The 26,782-nt window shown below is 40.1% G+C and overlaps 1 protein-coding gene across 1 annotated transcript; it reads left to right on the forward strand.

Moving 5' to 3' along the window:
• Positions 1 to 26,400, forward strand: pard6b (par-6 partitioning defective 6 homolog beta (C. elegans)). Its single transcript, XM_044038953.1, has 3 exons — positions 1 to 375; positions 3,169 to 3,391; positions 21,447 to 26,400. Exons 1-3 carry the CDS (start codon positions 313 to 315, stop codon positions 22,382 to 22,384), a joined length of 1,224 nt encoding a protein of 407 aa, XP_043894888.1. The 5' UTR covers positions 1 to 312; the 3' UTR covers positions 22,385 to 26,400.
• The last annotated feature ends 382 nt before the right edge of the window (positions 26,401 to 26,782 follow it).

Here is a 26,782-nt window from a genome sequence, read left to right on the forward strand (position 1 = left end):
GGTAGAGTGGTTGTCAGAGTGTAGCTGGAGACTGTTACTGAACGATCGCGTCGCAGCAGCAGTATCGAGACGGATCTGTCGTCGGTCACAATGAGAGCAGATAAGTTTACAGGCTGAGCTCAAGCCGCTGTCACAGTTTTTTGGGGGGCGGTAAAGAAGAATAAGTCATCGCGGGACAGGAGGAACAGGAGGAACAGGAGGAAATAAGTGGACTTTACACTCCCGGTGTTTGGATACTCAGCGGCTGCGGCGGCGGCGACAGTGAGTGCTCCGGCGGCAGAGCTTCGGCGGCGGTCCCGCTGTTAGCGAACCATGAACAAGAACCACCGAGTGCCGAGCAACCGTTCACTGAGTGCCGTGGAGGTGAAGAGCAAGGTGCATATATATATATTTATATAAATACTTATTTTTGTCACTTTATATTGTCTTTTCTCCCCGTTGTGGCTGTTAACTGTTTTGGTTTTTTTAAGCTAAATTAGCCTGCTAGGTAGCCTGATAGCAAGCGGTGATGTCACACAAATTACCGAGATACACTAACACAGGTGTTTGTTTCGCTGCTAGTTCAATGCTAACTTGGCATATTACGTGATTATTCTACGTTTGGTGTTGACGCGATCGTAGTTTTGCTTAAGTTTGATAGTTATTTAGCTGGTGAAAGTTTGAAGTTGGAGGGTATTGTCAGCTGACGCTTCAGGTGAGTAAGTGTCACCTGTCACGGTTTCTTCTGTTGAGTGTACTTCCCATAATTATGCAGATAAACCGCTCCTCCAAATAAGTTTCAAGACTTAACCAAAAATGTTGGCAATTCACAGAATCATTGTGATCATTCTAAAAATAATATGATGTAAAGTACAAGTGTGAAACATTCACTGTGGTTTGATGGCAAAAGTTAAATATAAACTATTCTCAATTATGGAGAAAAACATGTGACTTGATGAATATTACAGTGAGATAAACAAATACCAAAATAATTGTGATTCACTAGATTATCAGGACTAAAATATTCTGTAAAGATCCTCTATGTTATATAGTAGTAGTTTTTATGTGGCAGACATTGAGTGTACTACCTATATTTATCTAGATAAACTGCTAAAAGTAATTGTGATTCTTGTCCTTATTGTGACATAAATGTTACATTTGGTAGGGTTTATTGGTTGACTAAACTACCTATTATTATGTAGATAAAACCACCCCACCAAGTAATTTTTAATATACAGTATCTCAACCAAAAACAGTTGCAGTACTTTTACTTAGGGTTACCCTAACCCTAACCCAGTCCAAGGTCACCTGTTAGCTTTTGTCTTCTTGTGACCTCTGGACACAGTCCTCTGAGCAGTTCTGCTCCCTGACCTATAACTAATAGAATCTAGTTCATAATCTGACCAGTGTCCATGTTGGCAGATCATCTTTTGTTGGTGCTGGGCAACAGTAACCACAACACTTTTACTATCAACACCACCAATGGGGACATTGTTTCAGATATCACGCAGGTGATATCTGCACTCGCTGCAAGGCGAGAGTGCTAACCACTACACCACCGTGTGACCCCATTGTAAGTCGCTTTGGATAAAAGCGTCTGCTAAATGACATGTAAATGTAAACTTTACCAAGAAGCAACTCAACATGGTGGCATTTGTTTCTTTGTTGGCACAAAGGCAAATTTTACTTCATTGGAATCAAATACACCACCCACTGCAGCACATGGGAACCTTTTTTGTCATATTTCAGCAGTCTCCAAGAGCTTCCCAAGACTTTGGTGGACTAAATTAAAAGATTTTAGGAGTATATAGTCTTGCGGCTTGGGCCCACACTATGGTTCGCATGGCTGGTCATACAGACCTCTGAAGTCATGTTGTCCCTCATTGGAATCCTGTTCATTTATTTGTGTTTTAATTTTGTTTAAGTGCACCTGTGTCTATGACACCTAAAGCTGAACCTTTTCTTGATGTTTATTATAATTGTTCTTTTTTTATTATTATTCTTGTTTTGGTCCAGTCGGGGTGGGGGGATGGTTGGGTGGGTGGTGGTTTGTGTGTGTATAAAAAAGAATGAAAATCTTTTGTAACTTTGCTGTTAAATCATTGTTACTACCCTTGATTTTTCAATAAAAAGATTTATAAAGAAAAAAAAGAATGGTGTTGGTGTATACCTGCGTATCACGTAGACTACACACTAGATGTGAGTCACAGCCTCAAATCGCAAGACTAGATCCAGTTGGAACTGCTTTATTCTCCACATGAGTGTTGCAATGGAGCCAATCCCAGCTGACAGAGTGGATGGTGGGGTGGGGTACATCCTGGACAGGTTTCCAGTCCATCTCACAATTTAGAGTGCCCAATTAACCTAAACTGTTAATCTCCAATCTACATGTCTTTGGACTATGTGATGAAGCCTGTTGTCAGAACACCAGGTGGCCCATTGAAGGCCACATTTTCCTTGATATCTAGCTACCTCCGCCAAGGAGGTAATGAATCATCGGCATGGGTTTATCTCCAAGTTTGTCCTTCTTTTAGCAACTCCCTGTCCACAGTTCTTAACGGACCAATATGAATTTCTTTGTGATGGGTAGGTGATCACTCAAGTATGTTCTCATTGAATTCTGGTATGACTCTACCCACTGATGATGTCACAAAAAATTAAACCAGTGGTTCTCAAACTTTTTATACCAAGTGCCACCTGAGAAAACTCTGGTTAAAATTCCTCAGCTCTACCCCCCGATCACATACCCTGGTATATACAGTACAACAGTATATGTCCTCCAACTACCACCAGAGGAAGCTCGCTTATCACTGGTGGTATACTTACCTCAGTTTGAGAACCATGAAGCTAAACTTAAAAAAAAACATAATGTATCTCTGTCAAAATGTGTTTGCAGGATCGGACACTCTACCAGCAAACGACATTTCATGAGGATTTCTCATCCAGATTACATGTTGGGCAGCTTAGAATGAATTTTGTCATGTTTATGTAAGATGGTCATAGCTTTAATCAGGTCAAATTCTATACATTTCCAGCAAGTATTTTGGATCCAGTGGATCAAAATGACGAAATTTAAAACACAGGTAAAACATGTAAAACGCAGGTGACAAAGTGTTTAAATCTTGGTGTTTAGCCTGTTTGCGCTTGTGCTTGCTCTCACATTAATCATCTTTTCCCTACCCATCCCAGTTTGGTGCAGAGTTTCGTCGCTTCTCTCTGGATCGGTCAAAGCCGGGCCGATTCGATGAGTTCTACGGCCTCCTGCAGCATGTGCACCGCATCCCAAACGTGGAGCTGCTGGTGGGCTATGCCGATGTACACGGCGACCTGCTGCCCATCAACAATGACGACAACTATCACAAGGCCATCTCCACCGCCAGCCCTCTGCTCAGGCTGTTTCTCCAGAGGAAAGGTAAGCACAGGAGGAGGAGGAAGTGTTTGAGAAAAGGGTCGCTCTTGAAAAACACAGTATTTCTGTGTTTGAATTAGGAATATAATAGTATAACATACTGTGGTAGGACCATGTAAATCTTTAGGCTGCATGTTGTCTCTGTTTACTTTTTGCCACTGCTCACAAACTTCTGCGTCTTTAAGTCTCCCACTTGTGTCCCATATAAGTTAAGTGATAATTCTTCAAGTGTTTTTTTTTTTAACTGAGGCACATCGCCAACAGTGACTGTGCTGAGCACACCCCTCGTGACTGACTGGAAACTTAAGTTTGAAAAATGCTCACTCCCTGCACCAAAGTACATAGAGAAAATCTGCATATTTAGCTCAAAATATGCATGACAGAGGAACTGCTGGTTTTCTGCTGCCTTATTTGTGAAGTTTGTGTCCCTGAGGTAAATCTGAAAGGATTTCAAACACCAAAACTTACAAAAGAACACACGTGAACTTACGGATGGAGGCAGCAGTGGATCAGCAACGTCCTTTGTGTGATGCAGAATTACTGATTTCCTCCATGGAGTTTGGCGTGTGACAGAGTGAGCAGATTACTTACTTACTTAATTTTCCAGTCAAAAACCAGGAAATAAAGCCACAAATGTATTCTAAAAGTGAAAGTGTAGATTTTATTAGGTGAGCCTTTTGAGTGGCTAAAATCACTTTTTCATTGCTCTGAATATGTTTAATACAAGCACACCTCTAAAAACCTTTAATCTGTGCTTTTAAAGGCCAGATAGCTTGATGACAAATAGTTTTTACTAAAAGAAATACTTTTAAGAAATTAATCAGAGAGTTAATTCAGGTGGATCTCAATGTTCTACTGTTGCACACAAAAGGAGTGTCTGAAATGAGGGTTTCACATTTAACACAAACAATATACAGACTCTCTACGTCCAGTCATGACTGTAGTGATCGTCCTGCTCCTGCCTGCTGTGTCACTACACGGTGTCCTTGGCTGTTACTTTCTCTCTGCAGAGTCTGGGAGTCATTGTTTTGGTTGCTTTATTAGCTCTGCTAGTGTTTGCACATGCTAAGTGGTTGCATAAGCCTGTTTTTTGTCTGTCAGGCGGCGACACACATCAAACTGAAGCTGCTGCTGCTTCTTCTTTTTTTTTGTTTTAGTTTTGAAGTGCGTCCAAACTAATGAGCAGCACAGTGTGACCTGTTGAGTGCTGGTAGGAGGGTGGGGGGCTCCGGGGGCCGCGCACGCTCACTCTGTTGTGTTTAAGCTGCCTTTGCTGTCCCATATGACTGTATAGAAGCTAAGCCACTTTGTCAGGAGGAGATTAGTCGGGTCACTGTGTAGCGCTGCATGGGACCATGTTTCAATTACATGATCCAGACATTAGCCCCCATGCTGAGTTCACTGCTGCTCACACACACAGAGAGAGGGAAAACAAAACAAACACCGTAACATAGTAATGGTTGGAAAAACCTACCTAAATACATTTTTAAGGTCAGTCAAACAAAGTTATATTAAGAAAACTTGCTTATTTTATTGCAGCTACAACCCCTTCCAGATTTATTGCCCTCAAACGCTGGTTTTCCTACTGATTTAGGGGCCGTACACATATGTTTTTTTATCAACCTGGTACTGGCATTTTGGTAGCATTAAATGTTTTGAAAATGGATCTTGGAGTGGGAAAATTTAAAAAGCACCACCCTCGCATTTTCGTATTAACATAAGTCTTTGGTGTTTTGGGGTTTACATTGTAATGTATACTTATTACTTATTTGAATAAAGCTTTATGTAGCTTTTACACGGTGCAGTTCAACATCTCCTTCCATCACACTTCTGGATTTCTGTTGCAGTGCAACATACAGTACAGGCCTGGCACATGTACTACTACTACTACAGCGTTGTACAGTGTGTGTTTTGTGTGGATGAAGAAGACATTTCCTGAAAATCTCACGTTTAGCTCTGCAACAATCAAAATCAATCAATTATTTCCTCAAATTAATTGAATACTTGTTTGATGATGATTGTTGTCTCCCAAACGATGAAATGATGATTTGTTATATGGAGAAACCAGAATATCCAACCAAACCAACCAAAATATTCAAAGTTAAGAAGCTGAAAAATCAGAAAACTTGTTTTGATTATTTAAAAAACAAAACACAACAACATTCAAATCGACTAACTGATTGTGAAAATCGGAATAATTGTGTAGTCGATTCATAATAAATTAATTGAATAATCCCTGAAGCCCTTGTCATATTTAAGGAATATTCAAAACAAAACAAAAAAGGTCTAAGCTACAACACCCTTCCTCCACCACCACCTTTAAGCACTATTTGGTCCTCCTAGCTTAAAAGGCTTTACAGTATGCTCATTCAGCAGATTGGCATCTTGTAGATCATTTATTATATAGCTGCAACACTTAAGAGCATATTTTTGGAAAATGTTAAATTGTGCTGTCTCAGGGACATGACTGCGGCAGACTGACAGAATATTGCTGTGTTAAACTTGTTTTTTGTCATACAGTAATTGGTTTGTGGTCACCGTGTTTGTTGTTGTAGTGGCACCTGCTCAAATGACCCCCAAAAGGGAGGCAACGCTAAACTGTTTTTTTCTTATCAGCGTCATGGGGGAAGGTGATAGTGGAGAGTCACAGGTTCCAGCTCCTGACCGCTGAGTTAGTGTGAGTGCAGAGGCACCTGCCACACAAACCTTCTCAGATGTTTACAGCAGGTTTCTCCACCCCCCGCTCACACACTACCCTTCAGCAAATTATTATTTTTACTCTTACTATTAACCCCAAAACACCAAAGACAGAGATTATTTATCAATGTGGACACCAGTGTCCACATTGATAAATGCCTATCTTTACGTGCAAATGAGCGTACTGTACACTCCTTTACAAAGCTTTACATCCTGTCCTCACCCAGCTTTCTTTGACTTTGACGGAAAACACCACAAGGTCAAGAAAAAAAACCCACAACAATGTCCCAACTTCCAGGGATATTATCTTAACGATAGGAGTCCCAAGGGAAGCATCAGCGGTGCGAGTAAAAGAGAAAAACAAATCCTCCCTAAGCTACAGCAAATGGGAATTAATCAATAAAATAGATTTATGTCCCAGCCCCTAGTACTACAAAGGTTCTCCAATACACTAGGAAGTAAAGGATGAGGTGAAGGATAGTAAAGTAAAAAGTTTGTTTTGAAGATAAACTGCAGACGTAGGGTTCTGTGAGTAAAAACAAGTGGTTATGTCTTACAGATGCTTTCAGTGACACGGTGACGGTTAATCCACGCGTATTGTGAGGTTTTTTGTCTGAGGGTTGACGTCTCTGTGGGCGTGAACATTCGTCAGTGTGCCTGGTGGACAGACAGAGAGACGGATGTTCTGCTGTGTCGGAGTGTCTGTTGTTGTATTGTTGTGGTCTGGGTGTTGAATAATGGCCACATTGTTGTTGTTTTTTGCATCACTGATGAGCCGCTTATGTCTTGTTTTTCACTGCTGAATAAAAATTTCTAAACATTTCTTACACACACAGACACAGTACAACTCAACTACGACACTGTTAATGACTATCGACTTGTCCACTGTTTACTGGTTGTCATGGTGGCGCTGAAGAGTCTCGTTCATAGGCTGATTCACAGTGCTGGAGTCTCTTTAAGGCAGATGATGAGAGCTGCAATGCATGCTGGGAGCCTTGAAAACACAAGTGCTGCTCTCTGTGTGTGTGAGACTCTGCACTGTGTCTTTTCATGGGATATTATAATGTCAGCAGTGTATATTGTCACACCTAGAAAAAAAACAACCTATGCATTCTGGGTTTTTTTTTCCAGAAGTAGAAACATAATATAATCTACATAAATCCAGGTAGCAGGTGATGATTTACTGGAAGCTGCTAAGAGCTACTTCCTGGTTCACCCTGTTCCTCCTGAGCGCTGAGTGTAAATGGAGAACATGGTCGTCATTGGTATAAGCTGTCCAAGACAAAACTGTTCATTGAGCAACAATAATGTTAGCATTTATTCAGTATAACAATTACTTTATTATAATTTGTCATTTTTTGGTTAATACATTTGGCCAGATATAATTTTTTATCCCTCCATCTGATAAAATATAACAGTTTAATAATCACAAGTGACTAACTTTAATGAACACTTGCTCAGTGCATCTCTCTTGCATATTCTAAACACATTTAGATATAAATATTCAATAAAAATAAAAACAGAGGTACTATTGACTGGGACTGAACAATTAATCCAAATTTGATCAAAATTGCATTGCAGCCTTCTGCAGGAGGCTGCACAATATTTGTTAAAGCCAAAATGTGTGAAAATATAAATTTAGATCCATTATTGTCTTGATCTATACGCACCTTATTCTGCAGACTGAAGAGAACATTGTTGTTTCTCACAGATCTGCACAAATATCACACTGTAATCTTTTTTTAAATATGAGAATATTGTAAATTCTGTCAAAATAATCACAATTAAATATTTATGATGTTAATTCAAAATTGTTCAGCCCTAGTATTGGCCTCACAAAATGTAAAACCAACATGTCAATGATTTAAATGAATGAATGAGCAATAAAGTAGGAAGTTAACATGAGCACATTTTTGTCTTAAATTTTAAATTTACACACATCAACACAGACACATATTGCTATGCTCCTATAGTGTTGCGTATAATTTATGTATGTCATAGTAGTTTCAGTTTATGATTGATTATGATTGGGATTAATTATTATTAGTTCTGATGATTTAGCCACAAGTGTTGTTAAGTATTACTTAATTAGTATTTGCACTATATTTGTGGTACTCAAGCATTGGCATTTCATTTAAAAGGTCACGATTTGTCTCTTGTGGAATAGAAGAAATGAGAGGAGTTTACAGAGAGTCGATCTGTGGATATATGTACACTTTTTCTTATGTGATTTTTTTTAATCGAATCAATCTAAAACATGAGCTATTGTGGAGGACACGTCAGCCATAAACTCTGGAATCTTACATTATGTCTATACATTTCTGCATACCCCTTTATAGTCTCTTACTTGTAAAAATAAAAGAGATGAAATGATGACAATAAATGACATAACATATATATATATATATATATATTTACACATACCCACAAATCTTAAAATATACACACACATACATATGCATCTGCACACGTAGAATAAATAGTAAAAAAAAGAAGCAAACATTGAGAGGAAATGTTGAAGTGTCTGTGACTTTGGGGGAAACTGGGGGTGGAGTGGCTCAGTGGTTAAGACCCTACCTTGTGTACCAAAGACATCATGGTCGCAAGTTCGATTCCACCCCTGGCTAATTGTACTTGATTCCATTGTAAGTCGCTTTGGATTAAAGCGTCTGCTAAATGACATGTAATGTAATGTAAACTGTTGGACACACCCGTGCATGTGTTTTGCCGTACACATGGTTGTCAGAGCAGGTGATTCCATGTTTACCTGTATCTGTCTTCTTTTTTTAATCTTATTTAGAGTTTGCACAAGTGTGACACACTCACAGCAGGTTTGTGTGTGAGTATGGGCTTCTCTCAGGCCACAGGTCTGTTTGGCGACACTGTTCCCGATGCTGCTTTCAGCGGTTCAGTGGAGGGGAAAGGTACGGTGAGGGGCGGCGGGAATGCTTGTATATTTGCATATCCCAGCAGGGACTGTCTTTGTAATTAGTCACCAGTGCGTGAGTCATACAGGCCACAGAAAAGGAAATGTACATAGACAAACTCTACCCACCCTGCAAAGCAAGCAGAGTGGGATAACAGCAGCACTGTACTGTACAAAGTCCATTAAATAAAGGGATAGTTCAAGGTTTTCTTTTTTTTTCCTTGAGTGCTTTTCAACAGGTCTATGACACCTTAGGAATGTTCACCACTTACCCTAATCCCAATAACCCAATAACTAAATTGAGTGCCAACTATTTTGTTAACTGATACATCAGTGTGAGTGTTTCTTTTGTTTAGCTTCTTTAATGTGTATAATATGACCTCACTTTTGAATCCGCAAAACCTTTCAACTGGTCCACTGCTGCCTCCTCCTGTACGGTTAAATATGTTATTTTGTGACTTTGGTGTTGGTGAAATCCTATGCTTAGATTTTCCTCAGTGACACAAACTTAGGCAGCAGTAGACCGGCACCTCCTGTGTGTCCCCGCAAGCTAAAAATGATGCTTGTCTCTATGGACTTTGGTGCAGGAAAGTGAAATAAACATAGACTTCAGCAGGAGTAGTTTGTTTTTCCATGTGTCCCCACTGGCAGCCATGTTTTCAGTATGTGAAGCTGGTCTTTGGTCAGCACTGACAGTGACCACACTTTAAAACCTCAATTGTCACCATTGTTAAGTTGTGACTCATGAAGTGGAGACATACTGTACTGTCTGTAGGTGAATAATGATGAGAGGGAGGGAGAGAGAGAGAGAGAGAGAGAGAATAGTATTAGTGAGGGAGGAATGCACAATGAGGCCCAAGCTAGGGAGGGAGAGAGAAATAAAGAGATGGAGGGAGAGAGAGAGGGAGGGAGCATTTTGGGTGGAATGTGGCCAGCCTCTGATCACGTCTGCTGGCCAGATTAGACGGGACAACAGGCCAGACTGGACTCCAGAGCTGGACTCCAGAGCTGGACTCATCAAGTGTTATACTATAGACAGACAGAGGAAATAGAAGGTGAAGTAGAAAAAAGGAAACAGACATCACTCAGAGAACACAGACCTCCACTGACGCTTCAACACTCTGTCGTCTGCACTTTACTCACAGGCACCTGACATTTTTTACATTTTCATCCACTGGATGTTTATAGAACTTCACACGCAAGCGTGACATAAAATTCATCCTGGTCTGTTTAGATGTTGCTGTGATATACACACCTTTGTTTTCCCTCTAACACCTGAGTAGGTGCTTTTGCCCATTTTTCCAGGATAACATGCAATAGGAAATTATTGCATGTTAAAATGGTGTATTAGCAATTTAAAATGAAGAAAAACAAAAGGTTTTATTGAGAAAAAAAACACTGTACACGAACACCACATGTTGCATGTTAAGTTTGAACAGTATAAAACATATTTAAAATAAGAGTTTGATGCCACTTGCTGCAACAGTGCAGGGGGAATTACCCTAATAACTACATGTTGGCTTTGATGTGCAACTTCTCAGCTTTCAGAAACCAGACCGAGCGTAATTATGGTGTGGTACTGCAAGGTGGGTTTGATGTTAACACACGGTGGTAAAGGGCTAAATAAGAATTCTGCGGAGCAGTGGCTAACACTGATGCCTTAAAGACCCGTGTTCGAGATCCCCGGAGTGAGTGTGAATTGTTGTTCTTCTGTGTGTGTTGACCCGACGATGCACGGGTGATCTGTCCAAGGTGTGACCCCAGCCTTCACCCTATGTCCCCTAAGATTGGCTCCTGTGGCCCCGCAACCCTCACGTGGAGGATAAAGCAGCAATGGACCGTAGAAGTTACTAACAGAAGGACAAACTTACGCGCATGAAAACATCACCTCTTTCAAAGTGAGGCTCGTTAATAGTTAATGAGGAAGGTTCTGTTTAGAGTAGAAGTAGAGTGGGGAGAACATGGTGCTTGTCCAGGCTCTCCACCTGGTCTGTGCTAACTGCAGGTCTGAACACAATACCTAATGATACATCCTGAATTATATCAACGTTAACCTAATGATATGCTTCCTTTTAGATTCTAGAGCTAAACCTCTGTCCGTGTTTGTCCACGTCAATATAAACTCATGTTCAATTCTAATTTCATTTTTCAGCAGCGTCTTTTTCTATCGTTCACTTTTCAGTGACACACATCTATCTGTCCAGTCAAACGGGTTAAAAACATCATTTCGTTCACGTGAACAGACATAATGTCCGTGTGTGTATTTGCATACAGAGCAGGGGAAGTGAGACACCATCACGTGTCACAGGAGATGCCGACAGTATCACTATGTCGGGTGTAAACACTGATCCTGCCTGTTGGATCATTGTGGATGGTAGTGTCAGCTCTGAACGCGGCCTCTGCCCTGGTGTTTTTCAGAATTCCTCAGTGAGAGAAAGTGACTGAATACAGGGGGAGGGAAGTGATTGACCTTTGCCACCTCCAAACTGGAATGCATGTCATAAATGTGAGCTGATATCTCGCTGTTGTTGAGAAAACCCTCATGCATGATTACAGTTAGTTTCCTCTCACACTTTGATAACTTCCTTAATGACTCATTAATATAGTAATAATGTGTCATATCTCTTTGTCTTGACTTGAAAACGGTATTTCTCTCTGATGTTTAATTGAAAACAATCTCTCTGTGTCCTTTTTTCTGGCCTCGGGGCCGTGCGCTGCAGAGCAATGCTGATGGAACGCGAGATTACTGATTATACTTATCTGTGAATTTTCTTTCAGCCGTGTCATTCCAGCTTATTTATCTTGGCCGGGATGCCAGCAGGCTCCAATACGCTGCTCTTAAATACTGCTGCTTGACTGCTCCAACTGTTTAGCCCTGGATACTCTCTACTTTTAAATATGTTTTTAAAAGGTTGTTTTTTAGTTCTTTAGTTCTCCCAGTGGAAGTGGTTACGGGGTGGTTTCAGGGCCGATATTGATACCAATTATTAGATGTAATCTGCAAGAAATAATGGTACAACCTTTGGTTCTTTTTTTCCCCGTTCTCATCCATGTGGATGTTTGGTAACGGATACTCGCTCGTAGTGACTCCATGTTGTGGTCAGTTGACAAGCAAATGTCCCAGAGAAAGAGACGGCAGCGGAGCTTCAGTAATGCACATTGGAATAACTTAAATAATATCAGTGATCATTACAATAAAATGCCTAACATCAACCTCCAATAACTAGCCAAGCCGATAATTGGTCGAGCCCTAGTACTTACCAAGGTCCGGGTTATGCATCCAACTCAAAAATTAAAAGTGTTATCAGCTAAATTTATGGTGTAATTCAACCTGATTAATTGAATCCCCAGGGGGAAAACACACATTCACCACAGCTCAGTTGTGAAAAAACAAAGTGAATAGAATAAAAATAAGAATAAAAAAGAATAAAGAATATATAATACAATAAGATTAAAAAAGAGCAATTAAAAAAAGAGCAATACAGTGCAATAGTGAGAAAAATAAAATAAAGCTGCTCTGGCCGTTCATAATGTGTGGTTTTTAAAAGCAGGGCTGAAAGATTTGGAGAAAGACATTTAGTTACTATTTTTCTGTTATAAACAAGCTTTTTAAGTCGGCTTGACTTAAGTATTTACTCTGGAATATGTTCAGAATGTGAGTGTTAACACAAGATACAATCACAACAGTAAAGGACCAGTGTGTAACAGCTGATTTTGATGGCTAACTCTTAAACTTAGACTTCTCTTCTTCTTCTGTTTCATATTGTTATTACTCTTAATTTACATGCGTCTGGCAGAAGGCATGTAATGTAATGTAATGTAATGTAACATGCATTTACCTCTAAGACGCTTCCATCGCATCAGTGTGAGGCAAATGGGTACAAGATTTTTTTTCTTTCATTTCCAGGCATTGATTTTTTTTCTTAATTGATGCATAATCATTAAAGAGAGAATTAAGATGCCTCAGTGAATCAAAAACCTGATTTATTGATGCTCCCCACATTCCTAGATTTCTGTGGAAAAAAGCCATAAATAAGGGATGGGCATCTGAAGTCGTTGGGTATTATCCAACAATTATTTGTAGTTGTAGACTCTACAACACAACAACGCCACGACACTCACAACAACATAGCAGTGCAGTGGAGAAGGTTTGGTTCATCAGACCCAGATCTTAAAAACCACACCCCAGACTCCAGACTCCTCCTCCGAACACAGAACACTGGAACCTACATCTGTTGAGGAGGCTTCTGTTACCAAGGTTTTGAGAAACTGGTGAAGAAGTCTCGGGAGTCGGTGATGAGTTAAGTTTGAAGAATGTAGTGAAGACGGCTCAGTCAGTACTGAGGAACAGCTTGCCAGCAATGATAACTCTTGTCATCTGTCTATGACCTTAACATATTTTATTTGAACTTGGAATGATCTTCTCTGAGCTCTGACGGAGGTGTTTCTGCGTCTGATCATCAAACCATCATCATCAAAGAGAGACTTTCCTGAATGATCTGACCCTGTCCCAAACCCAAATCCAGCCTGTGCTCTTTCTTTCCCTGAGTCCAAATTCAGGATTAACAGTTCAGTCACAAGGTCCAGTGCAGAGTGTTTCAAACCCTCGTCTGATCTTTACTTGTCTTACCAGTTCCAGTCCTCCAGCTCATAAATTTAGCATCCCAGGCAAAGTCTTGTTTCCACAACAGATGCTGCATTTCTCTGTCCCTGCACTGCTCCTCAAACATCCACCAACTCCTGTTTGTGATTTAGCTGTGGCTGCATCTTTTAAAGAATCGCAGCATTGGAAAAAAAAGTTCAAGACAAGATGATGGTAAAAGAGGAGAATCTGCAAGACCCAAGAGGAGCAGAGAGAGAGAGAGAGAGAGAGAGATGCAGAAAAGATTGCAGCTCAGAGAGACGATAGTGAAGAAAGTTGGAGGGCAAAGAGGAGGAGAGGGATTACAGAGGACGGAGCGGTGTGTCCGTGTCAGCATAACAGGAATTGATGGAATTTGCTTCCTGCCGCAGTGACGAGATGCAAGCGTGTACACAGGGAAGAGTGAAGAAAGCCAGTGTACTGTATTTTTAAGTTTGGTTATTTTAAGAGTGCTTGTATGAGGCTCTGAAACCAGGAAAAACATGATTTTAGTCACTTCACATGATTAATTGATAATTAATTAGGTTAGTTTGAGTGTTTTCAACTTCTTAAATGTGAATATTTTCTCATAACAACCAAATCATTCACATTTATAAATTCATCTGAGAACATCACAACTTTGAGCTTTGGGAAAAGACTGATTAACATTTTTCAGCAGTTTCTGTAGGGCTGCAGTGACTTCCCCAGTACTGAATTCATCGTCAGCTATTTTGAGCATGAATTTGCTCAGTTTGAATGTTTTTGTTATTATTAAAATAGGCTCTCTAACAAAGAATTCAAAAGAAACTGTTAAATGTTTGTTTGTGGACAAAACAGGACACTTGACAACACCATAATTTTACTTTTAATTATACTTTTTTTTTTTTTTTTTACATTTTCTGACGTTTTGTGGACCAAACACATTCTCAGTTCACGATTTGCAGCTCTACGAAGGATTGCAAACAAATCAAAGTCATAAAAGTGAACCATGTGAATTGATGGAGTGTTTTTAAAATACAAACAAGTTTCCATTTGGAAAGGCTGTGTAACAACGAGATACGGTGAAAGTAAATATGCTCTTAAGATACCACAGACTTGAGCTGGCATACATTTATTTTATCAGGTGAACGTTTTTTGTTAAGTGGCTAAAATCTTGCTTTTCCTTTGTCCCTTGAGTGCATTCTGTTCTCTGTGCCTCGTACAAAGAAAAAAACTGGGCTCGCTTTTGGTCCCTTCATATATTTGTTTTTGATAAATGTCTTTTGCCAAGACAGAGTAATAAAGCAAGAATGATGAGCTTCATAGAGAATTTATGAGTGCGATTATATACGAGGATGCCGTGTTCATGACTGCAGTCTCTTTAATTATGGATTTAATTAGTAATTAGTCAAACTGTCGCCTCAGCCACATACCAAGACTGTGTCTGTGTGTCTGTCTGTGCAGCTGCCATCGCTGTCTCGCGTTATTGTTATAAACACTCTGGATGTATCTTTTCTCACTGCTCTGGTTTTCGTGTGTTCTCTTCCTTTTGACCTCACTCCTTCCACTTCTTTCTCCTCCTTATCAGCAGAAACAAGGGGCTGTGCCAGGGAGGTATGCTCACCACACCAAGAATAGTAACCCTCTGGGAATGTAGTCCTTTGAAAGTATTTCTTAATCACCTCCTCCTCTTTTTCTTTTCCCCTTTCTTCTTTCTCCCCCTCTCTCTCTCTCATTCCTGCCTGTTCCACATCTTTTCCCCTTTACTCCACCCCTGGTTTTTCTCATCTGCACAAAGTTCTCACTGTGACAGGTAGACAGAAACACACTCACTCTCACACATACACACACACACGCTCACTCCCCCTCGTGTATCACTCTGTGTCAGGAACACCGTGGCACCGGTTGCTGTGTGTGGTGAACATCCGGGCTTGTCGTCAACAAACCTGACTGTTTCCAGAACCTTCAGCCGCTCGTCTCTCGTGTTTTTCTTCTCGTTGTCACCGTTGTCGGGACCTCGTGTTCTGTTTTTGCTTGGACAATGTCAACTCATTCACAACGTTTGTTTCATTATAAAGAATGAAAACAAAGTCTTCTTTAGCCCTTAGCTCATGCGTTTTTCCAAAACCAATATGGAACATGTTAATATTATTAAACAATAAATACAAAATGAAAAGTAGAGTTTGAGTAATTTGGGTGTTTCTGTGGCTGATAATAGAGTTTCAATAGGAGGTACGAAGTCGTCCCAAAGAAATTGCGTAACTTCAGTAACCAGTTACTGAACAACACAGTGTGTGTCTCCAATCTACATTTTGTAACTGCACTGCAGTAGAGCTGCAGCTAAGGTTTATTTTCACTATCGAATCATCTGTCCATTATTTTCTCGATTAATCGTTTGGTCCATAAAATCTCATAAAATATTGATCAGTGTGTCCAAACCTGGAAATGACAATGTTCTCAAACGTCTTGTTTTTGTCCACAAACCAAAATTATTCAGTTTTAATGATTCCTTTGTTAGACTGAGCAAAGAAACCAGAAAATATTCACATTTAAGAAGCTAAAAAATCACAGAAACTGGTTTTAATTCTTTATAAAACACTCAAACCGAATAATCGATTATCAAAATAGTTGACGATTAATTTAGTAATCAATTAGTATACGATTAAGCGATTAATCGTTTCAGCCCTACACTGCAGTGCAGATCACGTATATATTGGGTATTTTCAACAAAATATCATCTTTTTGTTCCATATAACAACAAAATTATTAAAACTGACCTTTGGAAAACACTGATCAAAATAATTGTGCTTTTGACTGAGCAACATGAATCAATCTTCTTAGAACACGAATACATAATTTGTCGTAATAAGTCATGATCAGCGATTAAAATGTTTCAGATATTGCTTATCTCTAGTAGAAATAAGAGAATTGCAGGTCTGTTATTTATCGGCCAATCACATGACGGCAACTCGGCAGGCTAGACGTGGTGAAGATGACCTGCGCTTTCTGATGGATTATTGTTTTTTAAACTAAAGATGCAGAATCCAAGTAACATAGACATTTTCTGTTAACAAAGATCAGATGATGTTTTTATCCAGATTTCACCCAGTTTACACATGTTTGCTGACATTGTTTGTGTGCAACTGGGCGCCCCTTTCACTATGATTCCACGACCCCCCCTACCCAGTTTGGAAACCACAGATTTAAGGGACTTTGAACTAGGGCTTTGTCATATCAGGTTATTAACATTAACATTACGATGCAGTCTTGACATACATTCATTCATTCATACACTTGTCATTTCATAGCAGCAAACTGCTGCTGTCCTTTACCAGAACATCTCTTTCATGTGGGCGTGGCTTATGACGGTGAAACTGGACTCAGTGGAGACTAAAAATGTAAATGACGATGGGCTACATTCAGTAAACCTTCATTTATTGGATAAGAATTGTTATATTTTACTGTATGTTCATCCTCACAGCAGCAGCAGTAGTAGTAGTAGTAGTTGTTGCTGTAGTTCAGTAGTAGTAGAGTAGTAGTAGTACAGTGACTGTGTCAGTGCTCCATCCTGATCACGTTATCAGGTTTCCCTGAAGGCAGTGCTTGTTACAAGCACCAGGAAGTCACGGATTCTCATTGTGTCATTGTTGTCGTCGAGAGTCATCGCATTACGAGAAAACTTGAGCGAGAGTGTCCGTGTGATACTGTAATAGCAGAGGTGTAATAATGATGTGTGTTGTTAAAGATGTCTGTGATACTACTGTCACCTGAAACAGGTGTGGCTCTACTCGAGCTGTCACTGCTTATAAATTGTAGTTTGAACTTTGGTTGAGGGGAGTTCAAACTTAAACCCTATGATCCAGTTTAAATTTAATGGCACATTGTAAAATGTATTATTTATGGTCAGGAACAGACAGAAAATTGGCCCTGGCATTTTGGCCCACTACATACAATCATTACATTACATTACATTACATGTCATTTAGCAGACGCTTTTATCCAAAGCGACTTACAATGGAATCAAGTACAATTAGCCAGGGGTGGAATCGAACTTGCGACCATGATGTCTTTGGTACACAAGGTAGGGTCTTAACCACTGAGCCACTCCACCCAATCATTAATGATTCAATTACTAAATTAATTGTGTAGTATTTTGATTTAGAAGTTCTCCAATGTTCTAGGTTTCTTTGCTCCATATACTGTAACAACACAACTCAGTGACTGTAGTTTATGGACATAAACACTGGGAAACACTGACCCACATTTTTAAAAATTTTATGGACATTAAATGTACCAAACAGCAATGTCAACAATGGAAAATCATCTTTAGTTGCAGCCTGATCAATATCGCTAAGTTTTGTGTGAGTCAACTGTGGTCATGAAGGTTTGCATGTGTACGTGTTGTAACACTTTGTACTTTAGTGCTGTTTGTAAAAAGGACTTCCTTTTTGTTTGTTTAGCTCACTAAACATATGCAAATATGAAAATGAAAAATTCAAAATGAAAAAAATGAAAAATTCTTAATTGTTTTGGACTAATAAGTAAGTAACAATGCAACATAATCAGCAGTCATGATATTCTTTACTCAACTTTACTGAAGCGGCGAAGATTATTAGAAATATAGTAATTAAAGTAAATAAGAACAGAAGAACATGTCTTACAGATAAACACTGGATAAAATGCCCTGTAATGATAACTTGGTGCAAACTCTTAAGCATCTGATGCAAGATTGTTGGTAACTGGTTACTGGTGGTAACTTTGTTATTGTTGGAATAATAATAACAGTAATAATGATAATCCATGTGTGTGTGATATCCATGGATGGAAAATCTGGGCGATGGCAACAGTAACGAGGGTGAGGTCAGCATAGTTACTGTTCCTCATGTCATGGATTTATAAACAAATTGGTCCATAAATGTCGAGTGCAAACAGCAGGCGTCGTGATAAATATCCTCTTTAAACTTTGCAGCTTTTATATGCCCCTTTTTTCACCTTTGACCTCGGATTGTATTTTAATGAATCATTAGCTAAAAGCTGCCACATACCTGTGCAATCTGTCTTTACACTGACTGCTGCATTCCTCGACAAACTATGAACACCATAAAAAGACATGGATGAACAGTTTAGACTTGTCTCCTGTCCTGTTGCTCTGCTAATTCAGATTATCTGCTGAAAAGTCTTTTCTTAATCCTGACATTCATAACTAACCCACAATGTTTAACTGTCTTAAAGTTTTAAACTGCTCAGATTGAGGATACAGATCAGTGATTCCCAAAGTGTGGGCTGCAGCCCTCTGGTGGGCCACAAGGACACTGCAGATGAACATATTACACTTTTCTAATTTTCAGTTGTGTAATTATACGTCAAATATCAACAGACGGAGCCACAGGAATTAAATTGCCTCAATTTATCTTTATTGATTTGACCGATTTTGATGTGGATACGATAATTAGAGCAGCGTACAAAACACAAAGCTACTTTGTTTTCTACGCTGCTGACCTTCTATTGCGGAAAACAGTATCTTTCGATCTAACCTGAAATCTTATAACATGGTCTTTAGCTGTCCAACAGTATCAGTGAACTCCTCTGTGTGTGTGTCTGCTTTCATCTATTGGTGCAATATTGTTGAGGTTGTAAGCCCTTCTATTTATCCAGTGTGTGTGTGTGTGTGTGTGTGTGTGTGTGTGTGTGTGTGTGCATGTGTGACCCTCAGAGACTGTCGTCACTTTCTTTTTTTTCCTCAACTGTGACTCTATTGTAATGTACTAACCCTAACCCCAACCCTGCAGCTATTCCAGCCACATGATTGGTTCAAAGCACCGTTTCTCTCATTGTCTGTTTGGGTTGTCTGTCAAAACATGGAGTTCTTTATTGAGTGTTATTGAGTGGGTCTTGTTTTTATGTCAATGATATATTTATCGCAATAAATATATCATTATCATATTATCACTCAGCCCTAGGTGGTTCGCCCTTTGCCGCTGTAACAGCTTCTACACTTCTTGGAAGACTTTCCTCAAGATGTTGAAGTGTTTTTATGATGAATTTGTGTCCAGTACTGGGTTAAAGTGAGAGAATGCATTACGTCTATGAGTGTCCTCCTCACTGTGTCTGTGTGCACATGCTCGTGTTGTGGATCTCTTTGCCGTCTCTGCTCCTCTTTGTGGTCGTATTTATGTGCACGGGGAGCAAAGCTTGTGTGATGAAATGAATATTTTGGTATTTCTGACCTCATCAAAACCATATGAAGCTTCAGAATATAGCTGCTGCTGTTTTTTCCTCTGCTGCATTTGGCCCACATTGAGTTCAGGGCAGGGCAAACATTATCACAAATGTGTGTATACACTCAGACTCGTGCCTCATGGGAACTGAAATGTGACACTGTCGCTCTTTCTCTGGACAATTGATGCTTTGTTTTGGGTTCAGGGATGGAGGAGGAGTGGAGGTGGAGGAGGAGGAGGTGGTGTGTACCTGTCAGAACCTGAGAGCCAGGACTCTTTATCAGCCGAGTGGATATTTTCCCTGATCACACACAGAGACATATACGGAACAGAGAGAAAGATATTCAGGGTAGAACTGCCAGAGATCTATTTATAGATCACCTTCATCTAAAAACAGAGTGATGCAGAAATTTAAAAATAAAAAGTTCAGTAGATTTATATTTAAAAGACGTTGAAAACAACATCAGAGCCTCGAGTTGGTAAACTTGAAAAACCTCAAAAGAAATAGAAAGTCATGTTAATGTTTAGCTGTTTATGTTATATTGGTTAACTATTACAGAGTCAAGGTCCAGGTTTTCCCTCGAGTTACTGTCCAGTCCACGGACCAGTGTCATTGTCAATAACTCCTGTTGTTTATGCTGTTTAATCTGATTCTGACTCTGAAATCCACTGTAGTCTGACTAGAACTGGATTATATAAATAGCAGATAGTAAGCCCTCTCACTGAGTTGATCGTGGTGAATTTCCTTTAATAGTATTATAGTCTTAAATGTGGAACATTGGTCATATTTCCTCTGGAGCTGCAACTCCAACTGATTATTTTCATATTTTAGCTTCATCTGTGGATTATTTTCTCGATTAATCGAGTATTCGTTTGGTCCTTAAAATGTTGATCAGTGTTTGTCAAACCTGGAAATGATGATGTTCTCCAATGTGTTGTTTTGTCCACAAACCAAAAATGATTCACTGTTAATGATTTCTTTGTTATCTGGAGCAAAGAAATGAAGACAATATTCACATTTAAGAAAAAAGCTTCAAACCGATGAATCGAGTAATTGTTTTAGCTCTAAGTTGATTAATAATTGATAAATCAAATAATCGTCGCAGCCCTGCAAAGAAGTAATTGAATGGACAGATCCATCTAGAGACTCTTTAGGATCCACATAAACACAAACTGTGTCACCAGCCACAATCTATAAGTCAGCATCCCTGTGCAGCATCTGCACCTGGAGGCTCATTTGTGTGTGTGTGTGTGTGTGTGTGTGTGTGAGAGTGCTGATGAAGGACTTTGAGTTTGAAAACAAGGCTCAGTGTTTGGCTGCCGCGGTGTCGTCGTGCGTCAGTGCGACCTGAGGGGAAGCTGCGGAGATCAGTGTCTGTGTGAGCGTTTAACACAGACACCCTGCGGTGACGCCTGAGGCTGTCATAAAGCATTATTTATTCTTCCTCAAACATCATGATGCAATAGAATGTCAGCCTGAATAACAGCTCAGTGTGTTGTGAGCCATGTTTCACATCAGAAGAAAATGAACCATCTTTTGTCTTCTCCTCTTCTTCTTCTTCTTTCTGTCTTCCTCTTGTCTTTTCCTCCTTCCTCTATTTTCTTTGTTTTCCGCAGAGGAAGCTGATTATTCAACCTTCGGTACCGACTCACTGACCAGGAAGAAGAACACGGTGCTCTCCGCCGTTCTGCTGCGGCCTGACGCCAACAGGAAAAAGCCGCCAGTCATCATCAGCCTGCCCAAGGACTTCCGCCCCGTGTCCTCCATCATCGATGTGGACATCCTGCCTGAGACGCACCGACGCGTTCGCCTGTACAAGCACGGCCAGGAGAAGCCGCTGGGCTTCTACATTCGCGACGGCTCCAGCATACGCGTCACTCCCCAGGGTCTGGAGAAGGTGCCGGGGATATTCATCTCTCGCATGGTGCCCGGCGGGCTGGCGGAGAGCACGGGTCTGCTCGCGGTCAACGATGAGGTGCTGGAGGTGAACGGCATCGAGGTGGGGGGGAAGTCTCTGGACCAGGTGACGGACATGATGATCGCCAACAGCCACAACCTCATCATCACCGTGAAGCCTGCGAACCAGCGGAACAACGTCGTCCGCAGTGGAGGAGGAGAAGGAGGGGGCGGGGCGGCGTCTGGCAGCTCAGGACGCTCGTCGGACAGTGGCGCCAGCTACTATGGCTACTCGTCACATAGCGGTGCCAGCGCCGCGGCCTCCGTGCCAACACACATCATCCAGAACTTCCCCGTCGGGGAGCTGGAGAGCGACGAGGACGACGAGGACTTGGTGATCGAGGCGGGAGGAGAGGCCGAGTCGATCAGTCACTCGTCCTCCAACTACAGCTTTCCCCCGGTGCCTCGGTACGAGCCGCACCTCAACCTCCGCAGCACCGCCGCCTCTGCTCATTCCATCAACGCCAACGGGACACTGCCGGACAGCGGCAGCAGCGGGTCACTAAGCTACGCCAACACCTTTCCCACCTCGCCGTCGCCGGACAAAGCAATGGAGAGGCGGAGCCTGGAGGAGGACGGCACTGTGATAACTCTTTAGGTGACTCATTCACATAACTGAAGACTGGAAACGAGCACACACTCACAGGTGAGCGACGGAGTGGCGGTTCAAACGCGGGAGCTGAAGTGGTTCATCGTGACTGTGACGGCACCTGAGGAACACAGTGATTCAATCTGACATCAAACGCTGCACCACCTGCACATCCTACATGCCAATTAACACGCATGTGTGCTGTTCTGGTGACCTCAGACCTCCTCCGATAAAGAACGAAGCTACATCCACGCTAACCTTTTAGGTTTCTATTTTAAAAACGCGACAGCTCTGCTTTGCTGTCCACGCGTCCCTGTAAGACTGTCTCCACTGATGCCACGATTCCATTCAGATAAATATGAATTTCATCATTTTCATACAAATGCTTCATCCTCAAGTTAAAACTAATGTTTCTGCAGCAGAGAAGCCGCAACACGTGCAGTACAATATACGACTCTTTTAGTGATATATATGATATATGTTGCATTTCTAAAGATAACTCTTGCCGCACACTGCACCAGTGTCCTTAGTCAGACAGTTATGTGATTAACAGTGAGACGGATTTTCCCCTGCATTGACAGTTAGATGTTGCGTCGCTGTAGAAGCGATTATTTTAACTTCCCTTTTGATGCTTGAAAACTGAGCAGTGTGAAAATACTACTGACTGAAAAGTGCTGGGCTGCGTTTTAGTCTGTACGAGCAGAAATTGAGACTCTCTGCTTTTAAGTGAACGCTTCTTTTAACCACTTAACTGTAATCAAACCACTGAAGAGGAGAAAATCAGCTTCTGGCACTTTTCATATCCTGTTTTTCAAAAAATGATCATGTGACACACAGAATGTTTTCAGGTGTTTTCGTGTGGACACTCAGTGTCTCTGATTCATGGCTGATGAATACTCGCAGTTTTCTAATGAAAACCTGGCTAGTGTGGATGGAGCCACAGTGTAGTTTGCTTTGCCTTTTTAGCCAAAACTACAATTTTAAACCTGATATTCTTTAATTTCCTCACATCCTTCATGCATTTTCAATAATCTCACTACAAAATGTTCAGTTTGAGAGTAATCTATGAACTATGTCAGATTACAGTTAAGACACTGTTTTAAAACCACCAGAAGCACTTGTTTTTAAACTCAGATACACTAGAGGGCAGAGATGAGATGCTTCGTTCTCTCTCTCCATCATTAAAATCTTCTCACCAGTCCCATGAACACAGTTGGATGAAGGTCGAGAGTCACGCCCTCTACCAAAGCCGACAGTCTAGTGCTGGATTATGACGTGCGTGTTCCTGAGATTAGCAATAAAAATATTTTTGATCAGGCTCAGATTCCGTTTTTCTTTTTACCTTCTGTGACTGAAAGGTTGGTGTTTTATTTATTTTTTCATTAATCATTCTTGGTGAGCATCATAGGCCTGGTTTTTTTGTTACATATATATTATCTGAATATTTTGTTTTGGTTTATTCTCTTTAATGTCCACCGCTTGCATCTGACAGGTGACCAACGCTCTCTACCTGATTATGGGACATGTTTTTCTGAATATTGCACTCCCTCTACTTTCAATGACAAGGGCTATTTCCCCTGCTGCTTGTGTACAAATGTGAAAATGTGAATTTGATTTATTTGTTTTTTCTATTCTTTTTGTGTGTTCTCTTTCCCTCTGTTCTCTCTGGACCACAACACAATATTATACTGTAGTGTCAGTCATTTTTTAGTAGATTAATTTCTTTCTCTCTCCAGGCTCCTGAGTTCGCTTGGACGTGACCTGAGACATTCACATATGAAAAGTGTTCTTGATCGTTTTTCCTGCGTCATATTGAACTCATTTAATCACGCTAATGAGTAAATGATTAAAGAGATTGTTCAGGTTTCAGTGCAGAACACTGAAAACCAGATTTTATCCACTTAACAAAAACCTCACCTCATAAAATCCATGTGTTTGCCACTTTATCTCGCCGTTAGACCACTTTTTCCACCTGGAAACCGGAGATTTTGTTGAGAAAACTGTCATTTTTAAGCCCGTGTGCACACAGAAGCTGCTGGTCTACTGCTACCTCGTTTGTTGAATTTATGTAAATTGAAACACAGGATTTTAAACACTGAAGTCACAAAAAGAACACATTATAACTTACTGATGGATGCAGCAGTGGATCAACAACTCCTGTGTGTGCTGCGTGGGTTAGGGCAAAATCGCTGATTTTCTCTATGGACTTTGGTGTGAGAGGGAGGGCGGTTTACAAAGCAGCTCAGTTATCAGCTGTAAAAGGCTGAGATGAAGCAGCAAATCTAATCTTAACATATCAGAGACTTAAGTGGGGTCTAAAATGTATGTATGAGCCTTTTATTAAGAGGCTGAAACCAGTTTTTCCTTGCATCAGATGACACATTAATAGTTACATTGTAACGCTGTTATAGCAGACTTGAGAGCGACACATGGTGACAAACTAGAAAAGAGTCATATTGAAACTAACCGTGGACACAGAGTGAGTCACTCGCCGTGTGTTTGTTGAAGGTGAGGCAGTTCATGTCCAAACCTTCAAAGGCATTTGGAGCCAGGCCATAATGAAGCAAACATAGACACACTTGATTACTTGTTCTTTGGTAACAGTGATGTAATATTACGGTAACACCATTTTATCTTTTACACAATTTACAGCTTGGTGAATACAATCGTGAACAAGGAGGTAATAGTACATACAATTTTATTTTCAAAGTAAAAGCTCGACACTACAGTCTACCATCATGTTCAGATTAAATTAAAATAAATGTGAATCAGTCCTTTTCTTGTGTGCCCCTCACACATTTTCCATTGTTTATACCAAACTTAGTGATTACCGTAGAAAATAAGTCAGGATGCACAATAATATCGGCACGATATCGACTTTAAAATGTATTATTGGATATTGGTAAACACGCCAAGATCCCCTGACTAATGACTCAAACAGCAGGCCCAGTATTCCGCTACATCTTCCACTTCTCTGCTTATTTATCTACGTTTGCTGCAACAAGAGTACGTCAAATGTTAACTTAAATGAAATGAATTTGTTTATTTGTAAAAATGACGGTGTCTCAAAAGCAAAATATCACGATACTTCACTGTATCTATTTCTTCTTTCCACCCTTCCTACTTATTAAGGTTTTCTGCTGTTGGTTTTTCCCATCTGCTGTCCTTTTTACATGCGATATCGTTAACATTGTCTCCCACTGAGAACACTGTCCATCTTCTTCACGTATATCCGGTTTCACCTGAGCCAATATGCACTTGTATTCACATGCACCATCTCACTAAATCAGTGTAGATCTGGTGTTTTTAGTCAAATCTCTGATGAGCCGATCATACGCATGACTGGAATCCGACACACTGTTTGTGCCACGTGTGTCCGCCATTTTATTTCAAGCTTTACTGGACAAAGAATTGTCTTTGCGGCCCTTTTTATGTCACAGGTGTGAAACTGGGTTTATGTGTATATTCTCGAAACGGTACTTTGAAAGAAAGACTTTAATTTGTCTATCTCTAACTTTTACCACTGGACACTGGGATAGTAACCACGGAGGCATTTGTTATTTATTCTCCATAATCATAATGTCTTTGTTTTGACTGTACACATTATTTTATATATATATATATATATATATATATATTTGTTCATACATACAGCAGATTTTATTATCGCCCTCATGATTTCAGTAGGTGACGTCATTATAGTTTCATTTTAATTTTCCATACTGTGAATTATCATCATTATTATTGTTTTTGTGGGAGAGAGAAAAAAAAGCACGTCAGAAAGTGATTGATCAATGATTATTATTTTTATTTTTTTTTCGCTCGCCAGATAAATCCTATGGTATAGATTTGTAATAAAGAATTGTCAGTATTTTCATATCGATGCTGTATGATGATGTACATTTTTATCACATTTAATGAAAAATGTTTGAACATTCAACTGGAGGCGTATGAATAAATAGATAATGTATACTTGTAATTTTTGATTTTAAGGAGTTGGATAAAATAAACTAATGTGTAGCAAATGCTCAGTGTGGGATGTTTTTAGTTTTTCTCTGCTCAGGTTCTTCTAAATGTAATGAAATAATCCCAGAACAAAGGAAACGATGTAATATGACCCCAACAAAGGACTGTTCTTGTGGGCTGGATCCTTCAGATTCTATGAAGGACAGATGTATTTTTGTACATACACAGATTGTCCAAATCACCAAATTCAAAAACACAACACAGACTTAAAAACAGCCATGAAGATAAAGCTCAAACAACAAACTACTGAAATTCATTGTGGTTTAATAGTGCCACCTGCAGGACTTTTGAGAAATTACTCCTACTGTGTTTCTTTATTACTATGAGTTGATTCAGCTTTCATGAAAGTTAAGAGCAAATGAATAAATAAACAAACAGATG

Source organism: Solea senegalensis, linkage group LG11 (assembly GCF_019176455.1).
Source record: "Solea senegalensis isolate Sse05_10M linkage group LG11, IFAPA_SoseM_1, whole genome shotgun sequence".
Taxonomy (NCBI): Eukaryota; Metazoa; Chordata; class Actinopteri; order Pleuronectiformes; family Soleidae; genus Solea; species Solea senegalensis.

What these genes read in the sequence shown, in the direction of transcription:
- pard6b (XM_044038953.1), top strand. Translation starts at nt 313, where the DNA reads ATGAACAAGAACCACCGAGTGCCGAGCAACCGTTCACTGAGTGCCGTG. An exon ending in CCGTGGAGGTGAAGAGCAAG is followed by an intron (nt 376 to 3,168) that starts GTGCATATATAT and finishes TACCCATCCCAG; the next exon opens with TTTGGTGCAGAGTTTCGTCG. An exon ending in GCTGTTTCTCCAGAGGAAAG is followed by an intron (nt 3,392 to 21,446) that starts GTAAGCACAGGA and finishes TGTTTTCCGCAG; the next exon opens with AGGAAGCTGATTATTCAACC.